The sequence below is a fragment of the Pseudorca crassidens genome, chromosome 1 (assembly GCF_039906515.1).
Source record: "Pseudorca crassidens isolate mPseCra1 chromosome 1, mPseCra1.hap1, whole genome shotgun sequence".
In the NCBI taxonomy this organism is placed as follows: Eukaryota; Metazoa; Chordata; class Mammalia; order Artiodactyla; family Delphinidae; genus Pseudorca; species Pseudorca crassidens.
The window spans coordinates 11,711,771-11,732,133 of record NC_090296.1 but is presented as its reverse complement, the minus strand read 5'-3'; the positions used below and the strand labels follow the sequence as shown (position 1 = coordinate 11,732,133).

The 20,363-nt window shown below is 36.0% G+C and overlaps 1 protein-coding gene across 9 annotated transcripts in view; it reads left to right on the top strand.

The window, feature by feature from the left end:
- UNC79 (unc-79 homolog, NALCN channel complex subunit) overlaps window positions 1-20,363 on the top strand; it is a 248,943-nt gene that overhangs the window by 62,251 nt on the left and 166,329 nt on the right. For all 9 annotated transcript variants that reach the window (XM_067727070.1, XM_067727065.1, XM_067727087.1 and 6 more), the window contains exons 6-7: window positions 1,473-1,528; window positions 2,202-2,331. In XM_067727070.1, the coding sequence (XP_067583171.1) occupies window positions 1,473-1,528; window positions 2,202-2,331 (186 nt within the window). The remainder of the gene's footprint in view (window positions 1-1,472; window positions 1,529-2,201; window positions 2,332-20,363) is intronic.

The window sequence follows — 20,363 nt, the reverse complement described above, 5'->3', positions numbered from 1 at the left end:
ATAGTGCAAACATAACTGTCATATACATGGAGAAACCAAAAAAATTGTATGATTCGCGTTATTGCAGTATTTGCTTTCTTGCTATGATCTGGAATGGAACCTGCAGTATCTCTGATATATTGCTGTATATGAGTGTGACATTGCTTACAAGAGAGCACAGAATGAAAAGTGGATTTGACTTATGACCAGGCCTTCAGGAACTCCAACAGATACTGGCCCAGTGGAAGAAGAAGTCTTGGAGACAGCTCCGCAGTATCAGGGGCCTGAGAGACCATCTTTGTGTTTCTCTTGAACTTCTCCTCATGTTTGCAAGATATGCCACAGTGGAGGTTATTATATTCTTACAAAACTACATCTAAAAACAGGTTTCAAAAATATATCCTATCAAATCCTATCAAAAATAGGATCAGTCAGGGTAATCAGAGAAAGGTCTCCTGGTGTGCCTCTTTCCTTCTGTCAAAGAGGAAGAATGAGTCTCAGAAACTCCTCAGCAGATTCTTTCTTAGGTCTTGCTGGCCAGCACTGAGTCACATGGCCATCCCTAGCTGCAACAGAATCTGGGACATTGTCTTGCTTGGCAGTCTGCGTACTGGGAGCTGAACAAGGAAGAAAGGGTTGTTGTTAGCAGTTGAGTAGCAACAACAGTGTCTGCCACAGGTAGTAGGAGAGGGTCAGTCATGAAGTCAAGGAAAGAGGGTGGTCAGCAGTACTAAATGTTGCTGAAAGTCAAGTGGGAGGCAGACTGATAAATGTCCATAGAATTGAACGACATGGAGGTCATCGGTGACTAAAGGGAGACCTGCTTCAGTGCCATGATAGGGTTGGCAGATAGATTAGGAAAGGTATAAAACGGGTATCTAACTAAGGTGAAAGTATCTTTATTCCTCAAGTAAACATAGGCAAATCAAAGAAGATTGCTGTTGTATAGCTTTTAAGGACTCCTCAACAAGATGGAGTTGGTGATAAAAGACTGCCATTCTAATCCATCAGTCTGTCACTTGCTATCTGTCCAACCTTGGGCAAGGTAGGAAACTAAACCTCACTTTTTTAACTGCAACATGGTGGTTATGAGATACATAATACATAAAGCTCTTAGCTCAGTACCTGGCACATAATGAACGCTCAATAAATGTAAGCTGTTATTATGATCCTATTAGGCTATTTTTTTCCCCGTGCAGTTCTTGATTACATTGATATAAGTTTATGTTATAAAAGTATGATTACTAGGGAGTTTTCTAAATATTTACTTTGTTAAGATGAATAAAATACTTCTCAAGGATCTTGGAATAAAGCTTGATAAAATCAAGGGCTTATATGATTTTTGAAAGGCATGAATATATGAAAATAAGTAATTTCTAATTTAATGACTAGAGTGAAAAGTCTAATATAATTTAGACTAATATAGTTTATTTTAAAGGACCTTTTGTCTGGTATTTACATTTCACGTTCAAATTATATTTTCTTCCTTACAGTATATCATTGTCAATTATTGGAATGCCTCATGAAATATAAACAAGAAGTCTGGAAAGTAAGTTTGGGGCCACATTAAACTCATAGTCACAAGTTCAATTTGTATAATATAGTAAAAATTGTTTGCATATTAAAACTATTGTTTAGATCAAATTTATTGATGTCTTATTATTTTGGTATGGTAGAACTTATAATCCTTTCCTTACTGGTTAATTATTTACCATTTAGAGCAGAAATGATACTTGAAGAACACAGTGGCTTGACAGAAAATGTAATTGGATATATCTTATTCTTGAAATTTAGCAGATACTATATTATGTGACAGTTTTACTTGATTTGAAATGTTGCTTGGGAAACTTTCTTCTTTCAAATAGGAGATGTGAATTATTAAGAAATATGTTTTAGGGAAATGTTTTTAAAAATGCAGTATTTGGCAAACTGGCTTTATGCTATTCTAAAATCTTTCTTTCACGTTATTCTGAGGAGAGAAGAATTTGTTAAAAGATAGTGTACATCTGAACACTACTGGGGGGCTTATTTACAGGACCCATAAAAATAATAAAAAATATATTATAATTTAATCTGCAAAGCCCATCTGGATGATGAGATTCCAGGGAAATTAACCAGCTCAATCCCTCCATTAGAATTTTCACTGCTTTGGTAATGTTGAATGAGCTACCTTTATTTTTATTTGATGATGCTAGTGAAAATATGCTTCTTGTCTCCTTTAGGATCTTTTGTATGTGATAGCCTATGGGCCTTCACAGGTGAAACCTCCAGCTGTGCAAATGCTGTTCCATTACTGGCCCAATTTAAAACCTCCTGGGGCAATAAGCGAGTACAGGGGCTTACAGTACACAGGTAAGATTAGGATAGCTCTGTGATGCCCCATCTTTATTTCTTCTGTGCCACATTTGCCTCACTTACTTGTATTTTTTAATCTTGCTAGATTAAATTTACTGTGCCTTTAGACATTGTCATAAATCCTTTTTGAAACTAGGTGGTATAAAAATAAATTAATTAAAATTAATTTCAAAAGCTTTTATGACATCATAGCAAACCATGTTAAGTTCCAGTCCCATTTGCTGTACACCTGGCCTCTGGTCTTAACACTGCTAACGCTGATCGCTGCAAAGGTGTGCGCAGTCAGTGATGCTGCAGATTGGCTCAGATTCAGCAAAATCCCAAGTGGCTAATTCTGCTCTGTTGAGAAGGCTTGGAGTGCTTTCAACATTACCAGTTCAGGCACTAAATAAAAATTAAATGACCCTGAAAGCCTAGGTAGACATGAAGACTCAACCACTGGTGAATACTGGTATAATTAATCACCAACAAGTAAACACTGAGTTTATTGTAAAGACATATATTTACCAAAAACCAAACTAACTAACCCTTATGTAGTTTATGTTTATATGTTATAAAATCAAAGAAGCAATCTATGGCTAATGGAGCTTCTGATGCCCCTGACTACCCTCTCCCCCCACTTAATTGTATAATATTTTTCTGAAAATGGAAGAGATGGATATTTTGGCATAGCTTTTATTCAAGTTACTGTGGAGTTGTATACTGATATTCTGAGAAAATACTTTTTTCTTGGCATCACTCATCTTTCCAAAGGTGATTTGAGGTGGTTCAGAGGGGATTTAACATAATTCAAGTGTCTGTTTTATGCTCCTGATTAAAGCCAAGTGTTAGAGGTATTGATGGTGCTTGGTGGGCTTATTCTAAACTCAGAACAAATAATATTGGCCTTAGTGGTAACAATAGTATTAATTGAAATGATGAAGGTAGATAGTAGGTAAATTTAAAAAAATGGAAATTGGTATCATTGATGTTTTATATCATTGCTAGTGGAGAATGTTTAAGCGTTGCTGAGTGGATAATTTGAGTGTAAAAGCAAGAAGTTGGAAGCACTAATAAAATAAAAGGTGAAATGACAGAAATATTTGACACCAATCCCTTCCCAATAGATCCCTGAAATAAGCGTTTATGTGATGTATGAATGGGTAACTAGTATCAAATGAAATTTATTCATTTGATACATATTTGAAGAGTACTATAGGAAAGAGAAAGTATAGTGCCAGGCACTATACTTTGTGTTGATGTTAGAAGAACTGACACAAATCCAGACCCCATGGAGCTTAATGCAGTCTAGATATGGAAATTCATTCATTTCCTCAACAAATATTTATGGGGCATCTACTATTAGCCAGACATTATCCTAAGCACTGGCGATACAGTGATAAAAAAAACAGGCTAAGACATTGGTGCGAACATTCCAGCTGGGGGAAAGACCAGGAAACTACCTGACAGTGTAATAAGCACTAAGGTAGAGCAAAATACAGAGAGCTGTGGGAACACCCAGGAAGAGCCTTTGAACTCACCCTGATGGTGGGCAAATTTGGGGAGGGTTAAGTTGTCAAGGAAAGTCCTCAAGTGTGTGACATGAAAGCTGATGCCTGAAAGATATACGCACGATAGATAGAGTCATAAGGGGAGTGAATCATGAACCGCTAAAATGTGAGTTTGAGGCAGAAGGAACTGCATGGGTTCAGACTTGGAGGCCGAAGATAGCATGATCGTATTTAGGAACTGGAAAAAGTCATATGCAGCCAGGTAGTGGAGGGACAGGAGGAGAAAAGCCAGAGAGAAGCAGAAAGTCTGACAGGGCCCGTGAAAGAGTGTGGATTTTATCCTAGCAGCAAAGTGAAACCATGCACAGGTTTTGTTTTTTTTTTTTTTTTTTTTGCGGAACGCGGGCCTCTCACTGTTGTGGCCTCTCCCGTTGCGGAGCACAGGCTCCGGACGCGCAGGCTCAGCGGCCATGGCTCATGGGCCCAGCAGCTCCGCGGCATGTGGGATCTTCCCAGACGGGGCACGAACCCGTGTCCCCTGCATCGGCAGGTGGACTCTCAACCACTGCGCCACCAGGGAAGCCCCATGCACAGGTTTTAGATGGAGAAACCACATGATGAGATTTGCCTGTTCAGAGCATATGATAAGCCTGGCAAACTGACAGCCACTTCCATTTACCCCCATGACCATACCCTCTTGGAAGAGCCAGCCAAACCTGTCTCCTCAGAATAGCTCAGCCTATGCTTACCGAGATCAGAAGAGACGCTCTCATCTTCTCTTGGCTTATCTGAACAAGATGTCTCTGTCTAAAGGCATTCATTCACTCTCCAGTCCATTCTTGTACTCATACCTCCACACACTTCCATCCTTTCAGTGTGTCATTATTTGTCTTCTACCTGCCAGCCTCTGTCCAAGGCCCTGGGAAACAGCTCTCTTGGAACTACCATGCTAGTTGACCATCGTGTTTTGTGCAGGAAACAAGGGATCATGGAAAAAAATTAATCATTCTGATCTATGTATTACTATTTATCCAGCACTGGCTGTCTGTCTGACGTTATTCTAGCTGCTTATTATCTCATTTAATATGTTAGCCTTCTCCTAGTTGAACAAAATTTATGGACCAAGGGCCATATTGGGTTTTATAGACATTTTTCTCAGTTAATTCTCACAAAAATCTTGAGAGGTAGTTTTCTTATTGCAATGTTACAGATGAAGCATAGGACAGAGAGTTTAAGTAACAGCACTAAGTTCACACAGATAATAAAGGGGCACAGCTTGAATTTGATCCTAGATCATCTTAACTGAAAATCCACATTGTTCTGTTCAATTCAGTTCTGTAATTAAACTTTAGCTGGAGCACTAGAAAATTTTCTGCAATGCTTTCGACAATGAAATATGCACTAAAGGGTATCTTCGGTATTTAGGTGGCATTAAAACCCTAAATATTCTCAATAAAAAAATTATGTGGAGATAGAATTTTATGGACTTGGAAGCTCAAAGATGAAATGCTTTCTTAGGGACCAGCAGCACTGTATGTCTTCCCAGTGATTTATTTCCTTTTTAAAAAGTAAATTTTATTTTTTATAAAAGGAAAATTTGCTTCTAGAAAAATCATAGAAATATGAAAGAAAGAAAAAATACTAACTAGAAATGACCATTATTAACATTTTGGTATATTTCCCTCCAGTTTTTTTTTTTTTTAGATTTTGGGGGTAGGAGTTTATTAATTAATTAATTTATTTTTGCTGTGTTGGGTCTTCGTTTCTGTGCGAGGGCTTTCTCTAGTTGTGGCAAGCGGGGGCCACTCTTCATCACGGTGCGTGGGCCTCTCACTATTGCAGCCTCTCTTGTTGCAGAGCGCAGGCTCCAGACGCGCAGGCTCAGCAGTTGTGGCTCATAGGCCTAGTTGCTCCGCAGCATGTGGGATCCTCCCAAACCAGGGCTCGAACCCGTTTCCCCTGCATTGGCAGGCAGATTCTCAACCACTGCGCCACCAGGGAAGCCCCTCCCTCCAGTTTTTTTGATGAGCATTTTAAAATACAATAGAGGTCATATTGTATATAATTATACAAAGTTACCCCCCGTCCTTACTATGACATTTTTCAAATACAGAAAAGTTTAAAGAGTAACACTATGAACACATATATAGCCACCTAGATTTAATAATTGTTAGTAATTCACCATAATTTTAACAGTACATATATGTATTTAATTTATTTATTGCTTTTAAAACGTAATAACATGGGAATATTTACAGCTCATATGAAGATGATGATCAAATAGTGAGGATTTGGTAATCTACAATGTTTGCTTCTTTTGAGTTTATTAGTATTTATCAACAACAAAAACTACCCCAATTATTTTGGTCATTAAATACAAATCTTAAAGATGCAAAAATTACAAGTTTCTTGGGAATGAAATAGCCATTATATTGTTCTATAAAGCTCTGCTGTGGGGGAGAAAGAAATTACTTAGCAATTTTCTTGCTACAGTGTGCCAATAGTACATAATTTAGCCTTTGGTAACAAAGATGAACACAAGTTATTGTGTAGCTTCCATCTGAATTAGAGGACAAAAATGTGGCACAATATACAATTTTCCAAGACCGAGATTGTGGCAAAAGTAGATCGAGAATGACTTAAGATAGCACTACAAGGTTAAACTTTGATCTAGTCTACCACATATCTAACCCTACATTAGGAGAGTTGGATTCTTGAGTTGTATACAAGTTAAAAATACAAGAAGGCCTACCAGTCCTTTTATGTCCTAACTTCCTCCTCATTGACTTCTTATTTATCTTTTTATTATATTGATTTTATGTCCACATAATTTAAAATGTTTTAAACCATTTTATTGGTGCATTATAGACATGTAAAAAAATACAAATTTTAAGTATATGTGGAACACCTCCCACCATGTTTACTACCATGATTACCTTCTCCTTCTGTCCCACAGGTAACCACTAGCCTGCCTTCTTTTTATTTTTTGGAAAGGAAAGTTTGCTTTATTTTGGATGCCGGCACACAAGGGGGTTGGCGGGGGGACTCCTGTCCAAAGGCCGACTCCCTCCCTCCCACACCCCCTCCACCCCGCCCTGCCAACAGTCAGTGGGCAAGAGCTTTTATAGACGGAGGGAGGGGGCTACATGCAGAAACAGAACAGTCAGCTCTGACAGTCATTTTGAAATTGCTTATTGGTGGTCTGACCAGCATCATCTTGATTGTCTTAAGTACAGTTATCTTCAGTTCCAGGGTCGGTTTGTTCCCATTTCTTTGATAGCCTGACTTCTAACATCAGAGATCATTCTTGCCTAGTTTTTAATTTTATATAAATGGAATCACACATTATTTGTGTGTGTGTGCCAGTGTGTCTGTGTGTGTGTGATTTATCCGTGGGTTGAGCATAACTGCACTTTGTTCATTTTTATTACTATATATATATATATCAATATTTTACCAAATGTATGTACCACAGTTTATGTATCCATTTTACTATTAATTGATATTTGGGCTGTTCACACTTTTTGGCTCTTACAAATAATGCTGCCATGAACATCCTTCCCCATATCTTTTGGTACACACATGAACACATGTCTGCTAGATATATGCCTAGGGTAGAATTATTGGATCAGAGGGTATGAATCTATCCAGTTTTAATGGATAATGGCAAACAGTTTTCCAAAACTAGTAATGGTTGTACTAGTTTGTACTACCGTTAGTAGTGTATGAGAGTTCTTTTTGTCTATATTTCACATTTTGAGCAATACTTAATTTTATTTGTTTTCAAAACTGTAGTCATATTTGAGGATTTGTAGAAGTACCTTATTGTGCTTATAGTTTGTGGTTCCCTGATTACTAATGAAGTTGAACACTTTCATATATTTATTGGCCATTTGTATATCCTCTTTATATAATCTTTGTCAGTTACATATGTTACAAATATCTTTTCTTATTTTTTCTCTCTTTTAATGATGACTTTTGATTAACTGAGCTCCTTATTTTTAATGTAATCAAATTAGCAATCTTTTTCATTATATAAAGTGCTTTTTATATCCTAGGAAAATCTTTCCCTACTCCAAAATTATGACAATATTATTCATTATCTTATAGAATATTTGTTTTTTACATTTTACATTTAGATGTAGCTGGGACTAATTTTCCTGTATGGTGTGAGGTAAGGGACAATTTTTTTTTCCTCTTATGGATAGTCGACTCAACATCATTTACTGAAAATATCGTCCTTTTATTTATTTATTTATTTTTGCGGTACGCAGGCCTCGCACTGTTGTGGCCTCTCCCGTTGTGGAGCACAGGCTCTGGACGTGCAGGCTCAGCGGCCATGGCTCACGGGCCCAGCCGCTCCGCGGCATGTGGGACCCTCCCGGACCGGGGCACAAACCTGCGTCCCCTGCATCGGCAGGCAGACTCTCAACCACTGCGCCACCAAGGAAGCCCAATATCGTCCTTTTATTACTGCTCTGTAGTACCATTTTTTTCATAAATCAAGTGTCTATTTGAGGATGGCTCTGTCTGTGGATTCTTTATTTAGTTCTATTTGTGTATTTTTCCTTTTCACAATACTACACTGTCTGAATTAATGTACATTAATAATAAAATTTTATATCCTTCAGTGCAAGTCTTTCTACCTTGTTGTAATTGTTGATCTCTTGCTTGTCTCCCCTGCTTTCTCTTCTTCCTGTTCTTTCTTCTTCTCTTCCTCCTTCAAGGTTATTCCTAGCTATTTGCTAAGTTGAGGAGTTTGTCAAGTTAAACACACACAAACGTATACCTAAACAACTAGGATTTGATTGATAATTGCCTTGAATCTATAGATCAGTTTGGGGAACTGACATCTGTGTAATATTGAATCTTCTAGTCCATGTGCATAGTATCTCTCTTCACTTATTTAGGCTTTCTTTAGTTTCCCTCAATGCTGTTTTGTAGTTTTCTGTGTAGATGTCTTGCCTATGACTCATGTAGTGTGTTGCTAGGTATTTATTTATTTATTTTGATGTTATTGTCAATGATATATCTTTTAGAAATTACATTTTCTAACTCTTTTTGCTAGTATATAGACATGCAATTAATTCTAGTATATTGATCTTATATCCAGCAACCTTGATAAATCACTTTTTAATTCTAATAATGAATCTGTAGTTTTGTTTTTAAAAAATTTTTCATGTTTGCAATTATATTATTGTTGAATGATAACAGTTTAATGTCTCCTTTTCAGTCCTTAAGGCTTTTATGTCTCTTGCCTTGTTGTATGAGCTAAAACCTCCTATGCTATGCTGAGTTCTAAGTTCCATCATGGTTTCCCCTTTGACCCATGGGTCATTTAGAAGGATGATGATTAATTTCTAATCATATGGGGATTTTCGTAGTGAAGTTTTATATTGGTTTATAACTTGACTCCTCTATAGTCAGACAACATACTTTGTATTATTTCATTCCTCTGACAGTTTTAAGCCCTACTTTCTTTAGGGCTGAGCTTATGGTCATTTTTGTAAACATTCCTGTGTACTTAGAAGAGCTCATATTTGGCAGTTGTTTGATATTGTGTTCTACATAAATATATCAATTAAATAAAATTTCTTAATTGTGTAGTTCAAATATTCTATATCCTTATTGCATTTTTGTATGTTTCTTCCATCAGTTACTAAGAGTAGAATGTTAAACTCTCCCACTGATGATTGTGGATTTGTGTATTTCTCCTTGTAGTTCTGTCAGTATTTGCTGTATAAGTTTGGAGGCTGTTTTATTAGGTGTGGACAAATTTAGAATACACTATCTTTCTGGTGAATTGAAACTTTTACCATTATGAAATGCATGCCTTTATTTCTAGTAATGCTTTTTTTAATATCAAAATCTACTTTGTTTTATTCTAATATAGCTACACCAGCTTTCATGAGTGTGTGTGTAGTATAAAATTTCTGACCATTTTGTTTTCAGCTTTTTAAGATTTGTATATTTATTTCATGTGTGTCTTGTAAGTAGCATATAGTTCTATTTTTTAAACTCAGTTTTCATGATCTTTGTCTTCTAATTGAAACACTTAGTCCATATATATGCAATGTAATTACTAGGATATTTGTTTTTTTTTTGTTTTTTTGATTTTTTTTGATATTTGATTTTAAATCCACCATTTTCTATTTCTCCTGCCTTTTGTGTTCTCTTTTTTCTCTCTTTTTGCCTATTTTGCACTAATTGAGTATATTTAAATATTTCATCTTTGTCCTGGTGACTTATTCATTTTAAACATTACCCTAGAGATTACAGTAGTCCCCCCTTACCCATGGTTTTGCTTTCCATGGTTTTGGCTACCCACAGTCAACTGCAGTCGGAAAATATTAAATGGAAAATTTCAGAAATAATTCATAAGTTTAAAATTGTGTGCTGTGTTGAATGGTATGATGAAATCTCACACCCTCCTGCAGTGTCCCACCTGGGATTCCCAACCATAGACATCATATTCTCCTGACATCCAATCATCAGCATCATCATGGCTTGAAGATCCAGGATCACCCCAAGCGGAAGATCCATCTTCTGATGTATTGTCAGAAGGTCAATAGTAGTGTAACACAACAACACAATTCCTACGTCATTCATCTCAATTCATCTCATCATGCAGGCATTTTAATCTCACATTATCTTAAGAAGGGTGAGTACAGTACAATAAGATATTTTGAGAGGGAGAGACCACATTCACATAACTTTTATTACAGTATATTGTTATAATTGTTCTACTTCATTATTAGTTATTATTGTTAACTTTTATTGTGCCTAATTTTTTTAAACAAATTTATTTATTTATTTTTGGCTGCTTTGGGTCTTCGTTGCTGCATGCGGGCTTTCCTAGTTGCGGCGAGTGAGGGCTACTCTTCGTTGCGGTGTGCAGGCTTCTCATTGCAGTAGTTTCTCTTGTGGTGCACGGGCTCTAGGTGTGCAGCACACGGGCTCAGTAGTTGTGGCTCGCGGGCTCTAGAGTACAGGTTCAGTTAGTTGTGGTGCATGGGCTTAGTTGCTCCGTGGCACGTGGGATTTTCCTGGACCAGGGATCGAACCTGTGTCCCCTGAATCAGCAAGCGGATTCTCAACCGCTGCGCCACCAGGGAAGCCCTGTGCCTAATTTATAAATTAAACTTGATCACAGATATATATGTATAGGAAAATCATATTATACTCAGGGTTCAGTAGTATCCATGGTTTCAGGCATCTGCTGGGGGTCTTGGAACGTATCCCCCATAGATAAGGGGGGGGTGGATTACCATACACCATGTTTTTTTTTTTTTTTGCGGTACGCGGGCCTCTCACTGTTGTGGCCTCTCCCGCTGCGGAGCACAGGCTCCGGACGCGAAGGCTCAGCAGCCATGGCTCACGGGCCCAGCCGCTCCACGGCATGTGGGATCTTCCCGGACCAGGGCACGAACCCGTGTCCCCTGCATTGGCAGGCGGACTGTCCACCACTGCACCACCAGGGAAGCCCCACCATGCATTTTGACTTGTCAGTGTCCAGTATAAAATAGTACTTTTACCTTTTTCTGTAAAATGGCAGAAGATTTTAACTTCTTTTACACACTCCTGACTTTCATGCTATGCTGTTATGCTCTTTCTATTTTTAATAATTACAGAAAACATAATTATAATTGTTCTTTGCAGTCAGTATTCATTAGATTTTTTCTTGCTCTTTTCCCTTTTTATATCTGTAAGCTCCCATCTAGGATTTAATGTTTTTCCTTAATAATATCCTTCTGTATTTCCTTTAGTGCCTTTCTATTGGGGATACATGTTCTCAGTTAGTGTTTGTCTGAAAATGTCTTTGTTTTGGCTTGATTTCTTAAAGATATTTTCTCAGTGTATAGAATTCTAGATTGGCATTTTCTTTCAGTACTTTGAAGGTATTTAATGACCTTCTTGTTTTCATTGTTTCTGTTGAGCTGTCAGTTTTTGCCCTTTTTTTAAATTGAAGTATAGTTGATTTACAATACTGTCTTAGTTTCAGGTGTACAGCAAAATGATTCAGTTACATATATATATGTATATGCATACATGTATATATATATTATTTTTCAGATTCTTTTCCATTATAGGTTATTACAAGATAATGAATATAGTCCCCTGTGCTATACAGTAAATCCTTGTTGTTTATCTATTTTGTATATAGTAATGTGTATCTGTTCATCCCATCTTCCTAATTTACCCCTCTCCCACCTTTTCCCTTTGGTAACTATAAGTTTGTTTTCTATGTCTGTGAGTCTGTTTCTGTTTTGTAAATATGTTTGCTTATGCTGTTTTTTAGATTCCATGTATAAGTGATAACATATAATATTTGTCTTTCTCTGTCTGACTTACTTCACTTAGTATGATAATCTCTAGGTCCATCCATGTTGCTGCAAATGACAATATTTCATTCTTTCTTATGACTAGTATTCCATTGTATATATATACATCTTTATCCATTCATCTGTTGATGGACACTTAGATTGCTTCCATGTCTTGGCTATTATAAATAGTGCTGCTATGAACATTGGGGTGCATGTATCTTTCCAAATTAGGGTTTTTGTTTTTTCTGGATATATGCCCAGGAGTAGGATTGCTGGATTATATGATAATTCTATTTTTAGTTTTTTAAGGAACTTCCATACTCTTTTCCATAGTGGCTGTACTAATTTACATTCCCACCAACAGTGTAGGAGGGTTCCCTTTTTGCCACGCTCTCTCCAGCATTTTTTATCTGTAGACTTTTTGATGATGGCCATTCTGACTGGTGTGAGGTGATACCTCATTGTAGTTTTGATTTGCATTTCTCTAATTTTAGCGATGTTGAGCACCTTTTCATGTGCCTGTTGGCCATCTGTATGTCTTCTTTGGAGAAATGTCTATTTAGGTCTTCTGCCCATTTTTTTATTTTTATTTTTATTTATTGAGCTGTATGAGCTCTTTGTGTATTTTGGAAATTAAGCCCTTGTCGGTCGTTTCATTTGCAAATAATTTCTCCCATTCTGTAGATTCTCTTTTCATTTTATTTATGGTTTCTTTCGTTGTGCAAAAGCTTATAAGTTTGATTAGGTCCCATTTGTTTATGTTTTCTTTTCTTTCTTTTGCCTTGGAGGATTGATTTAAGAAAATATTGTTACAATTTATGTTAGAGAATGTTTTGCCTATGTTCTCTTCCAGGAGTTTTATGGTGTCATGTCTTATATTTAAGTCTTTAAGCCATTTTGAGTTTATTTTTTTGTACGGTATGAGGGAGTGTTCTAACTTCACTGATTTACATGTGGCTGTTCAGCTTTCCCAACACCACTTGCTGAAGAGACTGTCTTTTCTCCATTGCCTCCTTTGTGGAAGATTAATTGACCATAGGTGTTTGGGTTTATTTCTGGGCTCTCTATTCTGTTCCAGTGACCTATATGTCTGTTTTTGTGCCAACATTTGTGCCAACACAATGCTGTTTTGATCACTGTAGCTTTGCAGTATTGTCTGAAGTCTGGAAGGGTTATGCCTCCAGCTTTGTTATTTTTCCTCAGGATTGCTTTGGCAATTCTGGATCTTTTGTGGTTCCATATAAATTTAGGGTTATTTCTTCTAGTTCTGTGAAAAAGGTCACGGGTAATTTGATAGGGTTCACATTAAATCTGTAAATTGCTTTGGGTAGTATGGCCATTTTAACTATATTCATTCTTCCAATCCAGGAGCATGGGATATCTTTCCATTTCCTTGAATCATCTTCAATTTCCTTTATCAATGTTTTACAGTTTGCAGTGTATAAGTCTTACACCTGCTTGGCTAGATTTATTCCTAGGTGGTTTATTTTTTGGATGAGATTTAAATGGGTTTTTAAAAAAAACTTTCTCTTTCTGATATTTCATTGCTAATGTAAAGAAATGCAACAGATTTCTGTATGTTACTCTTGTATCCTGCTACCTTGCTGAATTCATTTATCAGTTCTAATAGTTTTTGTGTTGAATCTTTAGGGTTTTCTATATAGAGTATCATGTCATCTGCATATAATGACAATTTTACCTCTTCCCTTCTGATTTGGATACGTTTTATTTCTTTTTCTTGTCTGATTGCTATGGCTAGGACTTCCAATACTATGTTGAATAGAGTGGTGAGTGTGGGCGTCCTTGTCTCATTCCAGAATTTGGTGAGAAGTCTTTTAGCTTTTCACCACTGAGTATTATGTTGGCTGTGGATTTGTCATAAATGGCTTTTATTATGTTAAGATATGTTCCCTCTGTACTCACTTTGGGGAGAGTTTTTATCATGAATGGAAGTTGAGTTTTATCAAATGCATTTTCTGCATCTATTGAGATGGTCATGTGGTTTTTGTCTTTTGTTGATGTGGTGTATCACACTGACTGATTTGCATATATTGAATCATCCTTGAGACCCTGGGATGAATCCAACTTGATCATGTTGTATGATCCTTTTTATATGTTCTTGGATTCAGTTTGCAAATATTTTGTTGGGGATTTTTGTATCTTTATTCATCAAAGATATTGGCGTGTAATTTTTTTTTGGTAGTGTCTTTGTCTTGTTTTGGTATCAGAGTGATGGTGGATTCATAGAGTGACTTTGGGAGTTTTCCCTCGTTTTCATTCTTTTGGGAGAGTTTGAGAAGGATAAGTATAAGTTCTTCTTTGTATGTTTGATAGAATCCCCAAATGAAGCCATCTGGTCCTGGACTTTTGTTTGCCGGGATTTTTTTAAAAATCACAGATTCTATTTTACTTCTTATGATTGGTCTATTCAAGTTATCTGTTTCTTCTCGATTCAGTTTTAGCAGGCTGTATGTTTCTACAAACTTGTCCATTTCGTGTAGGTTTTCTATTTTATTGGCATATAACTGTTCATAGTATTTTCTTATGATTTCTGTTTTTGGATTTCTGTGGCATTGATTGTTATTTCTCCTCTTTCTTTTCTTATTTTGTTTATTTGAGTCCTCTCTCTTTTCTTCTTGGTAAGCCTGGCCAGAGGTTTGTTGATTTTATTTATACTTTCAAAAACCTAGCTCTTGGTTTTATTGATATTTTTCTATTTTTTAAAAATCTCTATTTTATTTATTTCCTCTCTGTTCTTTATTATTTCTTCTCTTTATTATTTCCTTCCTTTTGCTGACTTTAGGTTTTGTTTTTTCTTCTTTTTCTAATTCTTTTAGGTGGTGGGTTAGGTTGTTTATTTGGGATTTTTCTTGTTTTTGAGGAAGGCCTGTAATGCTATAAACTTCCTTCTTAGGACTGCTTTTGCTGCATCCCATAGATTTTTTTTTTTAATTTAAAAAATTTTATTGAAGTATAGTTGATTTACAATGTTGTGTTAATTTCTGCTGTACAGTGAAATGATTCAGTTTATATATATATATATATATGTGTGTATATATATATATATATATATATATTTGTCTTTTGTTGCATCCCATAGATTTTGTATGGTTGTGTTTTCATTGTTGTTTTTCTCAAGGTATTTTAAAAATTTCCTCTTTGATTCCATTGTTGACCCATTGGTTTTTTTAGTAGCAGGTTGTTTAGTCTCCATGTGATCATTTTTTCTCATTTCCTTTTCTGTGGTTGATTTCTAGTGTCATGCCAAGTTGTTGCTCTTTTGAAGGTTAAACTGCCTTCTTTTTTTCTTTTGAAAACTATTCTTTTTTTTTCTATTTGATTGAAATTTTCTTTTTTTCCAGTTTTATTGAGAAATAATTAACATGTCACTGTATAAGTTTAAGGTGTACAGCATGATTGTTTGATTTGTATATATTGTGAAACTATTATTGCAGTAAGTTTAACTAACATCCATCATCTCATATATCAACACAAAGAAAAGAAAGAAAGGAAAAAAATTTTTTCTCCTTGTGATGAGAAATCAGGATTTACTCTCTTAACAACTTTGTTATATATCATACGGCAGTGTTAACTATAATCATCATGTTGTACCTTACACCCTTAGTACTTATTTATCTTATAATTGGAAATTTGTACTCACAACTTCTTTATCTGTTTATCCATTGATGGACACTTAGGTTGCTTCCATGTCGTGGCTATTGTAATAATGCTGCTGTGAACATGGGGTGTAGATATCTTTTCAAGTTAGTATTTTTGTCTCCTTTGGATATATTTCCAGAAGTGGAAATGGTAGTTGTATTTTTAACTTTTTGAGTGTTCCTTTTACTGTTTTCCATAGTGGCTGCACTAATTTACCATAGTGCATGAGGGTTCCCTTTTCATTACATCCATGTCAGCATTTGTTATCTCTTGTCTTTATTTTATTTTATTTTATTTTATTTTTGTGGTACGCGGGCCTCTCATTGTTGTGGCCTCTCCCGTTGCGGAACACAGGCTCTGGACGCGCAAGCTCAGCGGCCATGGCTCACGGGCCTAGCCACTCCGTGGCATGTGGGATCTTCCCGGACCGGGCATGAACCCGTGTCCCCTGCATCGGCAGGCAGACTCTCAATCACTGCGCCACCAGGGAAGCCCTCTCTTGTCTTTTTGATGCTGGTCATTCTAACAGGTGTGAGGTAGTATATCATTGTGTTTTTTTTTTTTTTTAATAGATCTTTATTGGAGTATAATTGCATCACAATACTGTGTTAGTTTCTGTTGTACAACAAAGTGAATCAGGCATATGCATACATATAGTGAATCAGCCATATGCATACATATATCCCCATATCCCCTCCCTCTTGAACCTCCCTCCCACCCTCCCTATCCCACCTCTCTAGGTCATTGCAAAGCACGGAGCTGATCTCTCTGTGCTATGCTGCTGCTTCCCACTAGATAACTATTTTACATTCGGTAATGTATATATGTTGATGCTACTCTCACTTTGCCCCAGCTTCCCCCTCCCCCACCATGTCCCCAAGTCCCTTTGTAGTTTTAATCTGCATTTCCCTAATGACTAGTGATGTTGGGCACCTTTTCATGTACCTGTTGGCCTTTTGTATATCTTCTTTGGAAAAATATCTATTTAGGTTTTTTGCCCATTTTTAAATTGTTTTCCTCTTCTTTTTTGCTATTGAGCTGTATGAGTTCTTTATATATTTTGGATATATGGTTTAAAAATGTTTATTCTCATTCCATAGGTTGTTTTTCACTTTGTTGAAGGTTTCTTTTGCTGTGCAGAAGCTTTTTAGTTTGGTGGAGTCCCACCTGTTTATTTTCGATTTTGTTGCTTATGCTTTAGGTGTCATATCCAAAAAATGATTACCAACCCCATGTCAACGAGTCTTATTCCTATGTTTTCTTCTAGGATTTTCATGGTTTCAGGTCTTACAGTTAAGTCTTTAATCCATTTCAAGTTAATTTTTGTGAGTAGATAAGGATCCAGTTTCATTCTTTTACATGTGAGTATCCACTTATCTTAGCACCACTTATTGAAGAAACTGTTTTTTCTCCATTTGAGTACTCTTGGCTCCCTTTGTCAAATATTGTTTGACCATATATGCTTGGGTTTATTTCTGGGCTCTCAGTTCTATTCCATTGGTCGTATGTCTGTTTCTATGCTGGTACCATACTGTTTTGATTACTATAACTTTATAGTGTAGCCTGAAATCAGGGAATGTGATGCCTCCTGCTTTGTTCTTTTGCAGGATTTCTTTGGCTGTTTGAGGTCTTTTGTGGCTCCATATAAATTTTAGGAGTGTTTTTTACATCCATAAAACATGCCATTGTAATATTGACAGAATTGCATTGAATCTATAGATGGCTTTTGGTAGTATTGAAATTTTAACAATATTAATTCTTTCAGTTCATTAACTTGGGACGCCTTTCCATTTATTTGTGTCATTGATTTCTTTCATCAACGTCTTGTAGTTTTCACAGTAGAGATCTTTCACCTTCTTGGTTAAGTTTATTCTAAGTATTTTATAGTTTTTGATGCTATTGTAAATGAAATTGATTTCTTTATCTCTTTTTCATAAAATGCATTGTTAGTATAGAGAAATGCTACTGATTTTTGTATCATAATTTTGTATCCTGCACCTTTACTGAATTCATTGATCTAACAGTTTTCTTGTTGGGTCTTTAGGATTTTATATATATAAAACAATGTCATCTGCAAATAGAGACAGGTTTATGTCTTCCTTTACAATTTTCATACATTTTATTTCTTTTTCTTGCCTGATTGCTCTAGCTGGGACTTTCAGTACTATGTTGAATAAGAGTGGTGAGTGTGGGTACTTTGTCTTGTTGCTGATCTTAGAGGAAAAGCTTTCAACCTTCCACCATTGAGTATGATGTTAGCCATGGGCTTGTTATATATGGCCTTTACTATGTTGAGATATTTTTCTTCTATGCTTAATTTGTTAAGAGTTTTTATCATGAATCTTGAGTTTTGTCATATGCTTTTCCTGCATTTGTTGAGGTAATCTTATGATTCTTTTCTTTCATTCTACTAATGTAATGTATCATATTTATTGATTTCTGTATGTTGAACCATTTTTGCATTCCACAGACAAATCTCACTTGACCATCGTGAATGATCCTTTTCATGTGCTGCTGAATTCAGTTTGCTAGTATTTTATTGAGAATTTTTGTATCTATATTCATCAGGGATATTGACCTTTAGTTTTTTAATAGTGACCTATCTGTGGTCTCCTGAATATCTGGCGTGTTCACCAAAGTTCCTCACTTTGGCTACATTGGAAATGCAGTGCATCTCTAGCACAATGTGACCTATAAAATCTCTGTTCAGCTTTCAACCATTAAGCATGTGTTCTCTGCTAGTCCTTGTGAAGTTTTTCTGTGAGACCATGCAGTTTAGGATTAAGCCAAGGACCTGAGGAGCATCCTTACACAGATTTATGGGACCTATTCTCTGGCACTCCCTGCTGTTCTCACTTTACTCACAAATTCCAGTTGCATTAGCACTTCTTCACCCTGATGTTTCCTCTGCCCACCGAAAATGCTAATTACTAATTGGGTTTCACTTCTCTTTGCTGCAGTTTGCAAGTGTTCCCAGGCAGAAAACCAAGGTGAATGTAGAACTTAATTTATGTGTTCCCCTCTTTTCAGAGGATTGCAACCTTGTGTTAAAATCTATGCCCAGTGTCGGAAACAAGTTGCTTTATACATTTTGTCCAGTTGAAGGGTAAGTCCAGTACATTCTTAAAACATCATGGCTGTAACTGGAAGTTCCCTTATTTCTTCAACAATGGCTTATACCATATTCTCATCCTTCTTTCTAGAATTCCAATGACACATATGTTACATCTTTTCTCCCATGTCTTCTATGAATATTTTTTTGTATTCTCCTCTCTCATTTCATCTTTCTATGCTTCATTCTGAATCTTTTTGTCTGACTTTTCTTCCCCATCATTAATTGTTAACTTCCCAAGTGTATTCTTAATTTTGTTAATTATATTTTTAAGTTCTAGAATTTCCATTTGGTTCTTTAAAAATTCCAATATCTGATTATTTTCTCTAACTGTCTCTTACTTTATAGAATATATTAAGCATACTTATTTTAAAGTCTTTTCCTGATAACTCAATATTCCAGATCTCTGGAGATTCTGATTCTATTGTCATTTCTTTTTTTTTTTTCTTGTCTTTGTATTTGTATTTTTTTAAATAATTGTGTGCAAGATATTAGGTAGAAAAACTATGGAGTTAATTTGAGGTTTAGGATTAAGTTATGTTTCTTCAGAGAGTATGTGTGTGTTTGCTTCTGGCAGGAGGCTGTAGAATTGGTAACCCAGGTCACGTTAATGCAGCTCAGAAAAAAAAATCTGTGGTCAATTCTTGAGATGATTTGAAGCTGGTCTTCAGTCCCTGTGAGGGGTGGTCTATTTCTGGTTCCTCTTTACTCCTAGGTGTGACCTTTTGGGACCTCTACCCACAGCCCAGGGAGATTTTTAGGTTTCCCATTCCTTGGTAGTCACCCAATTCCAAATTTAGTTCCCCTATTTCAGAGAGTCTGTTAAAATCTGCTCATCTTGTGGAATTGGCAGAAAGAGAAATAGGCAAAGGAGAAAGAGTGGCCTCAAATGCCAGGCCTACCTTTTGGCAGTCCCATTTTCTTTTGGATCATGGCCCCATAATTCTCCCATACAATTCTCTGGGTTTTTGTTTGTTTGTTTATTTCCTTTTGCATTTAATCTTGTCCGGTTTTCTAATTGTTCTCATTAGGAGAACTGACTTGAATTTATTTGTCTATTGTTTCTGGAGAAATGGAACCCAGACTTTTTTTAATGTAATATTTTCAATGGTGAAATGAAGGTCATATATATTTTTTGAGGTCAGGCATATTTAAGAATGTCTTTCTATTTCTTCACACATGAAAGAAACGTCTGCCTCACTGTGAAAAATATGTAAAAATTGCTTCATAGTTTTCTGGAATATCAGAGTTACAGAAGACAAATCTTAGACCAGTGATTTTTATCTGTTACAAGAGTTACCTTTGTTGTTCTTAATTCTTGGAGCCTTATCTATTTATTTTAAAAAAAAAACCTTTTCTTAAATATTTCTATATAAGTATCTTTTCATTAATTTCTATAATGTGAAGAACACTTTCAATCTGCAAATTCAGGTCCTTTTTTCA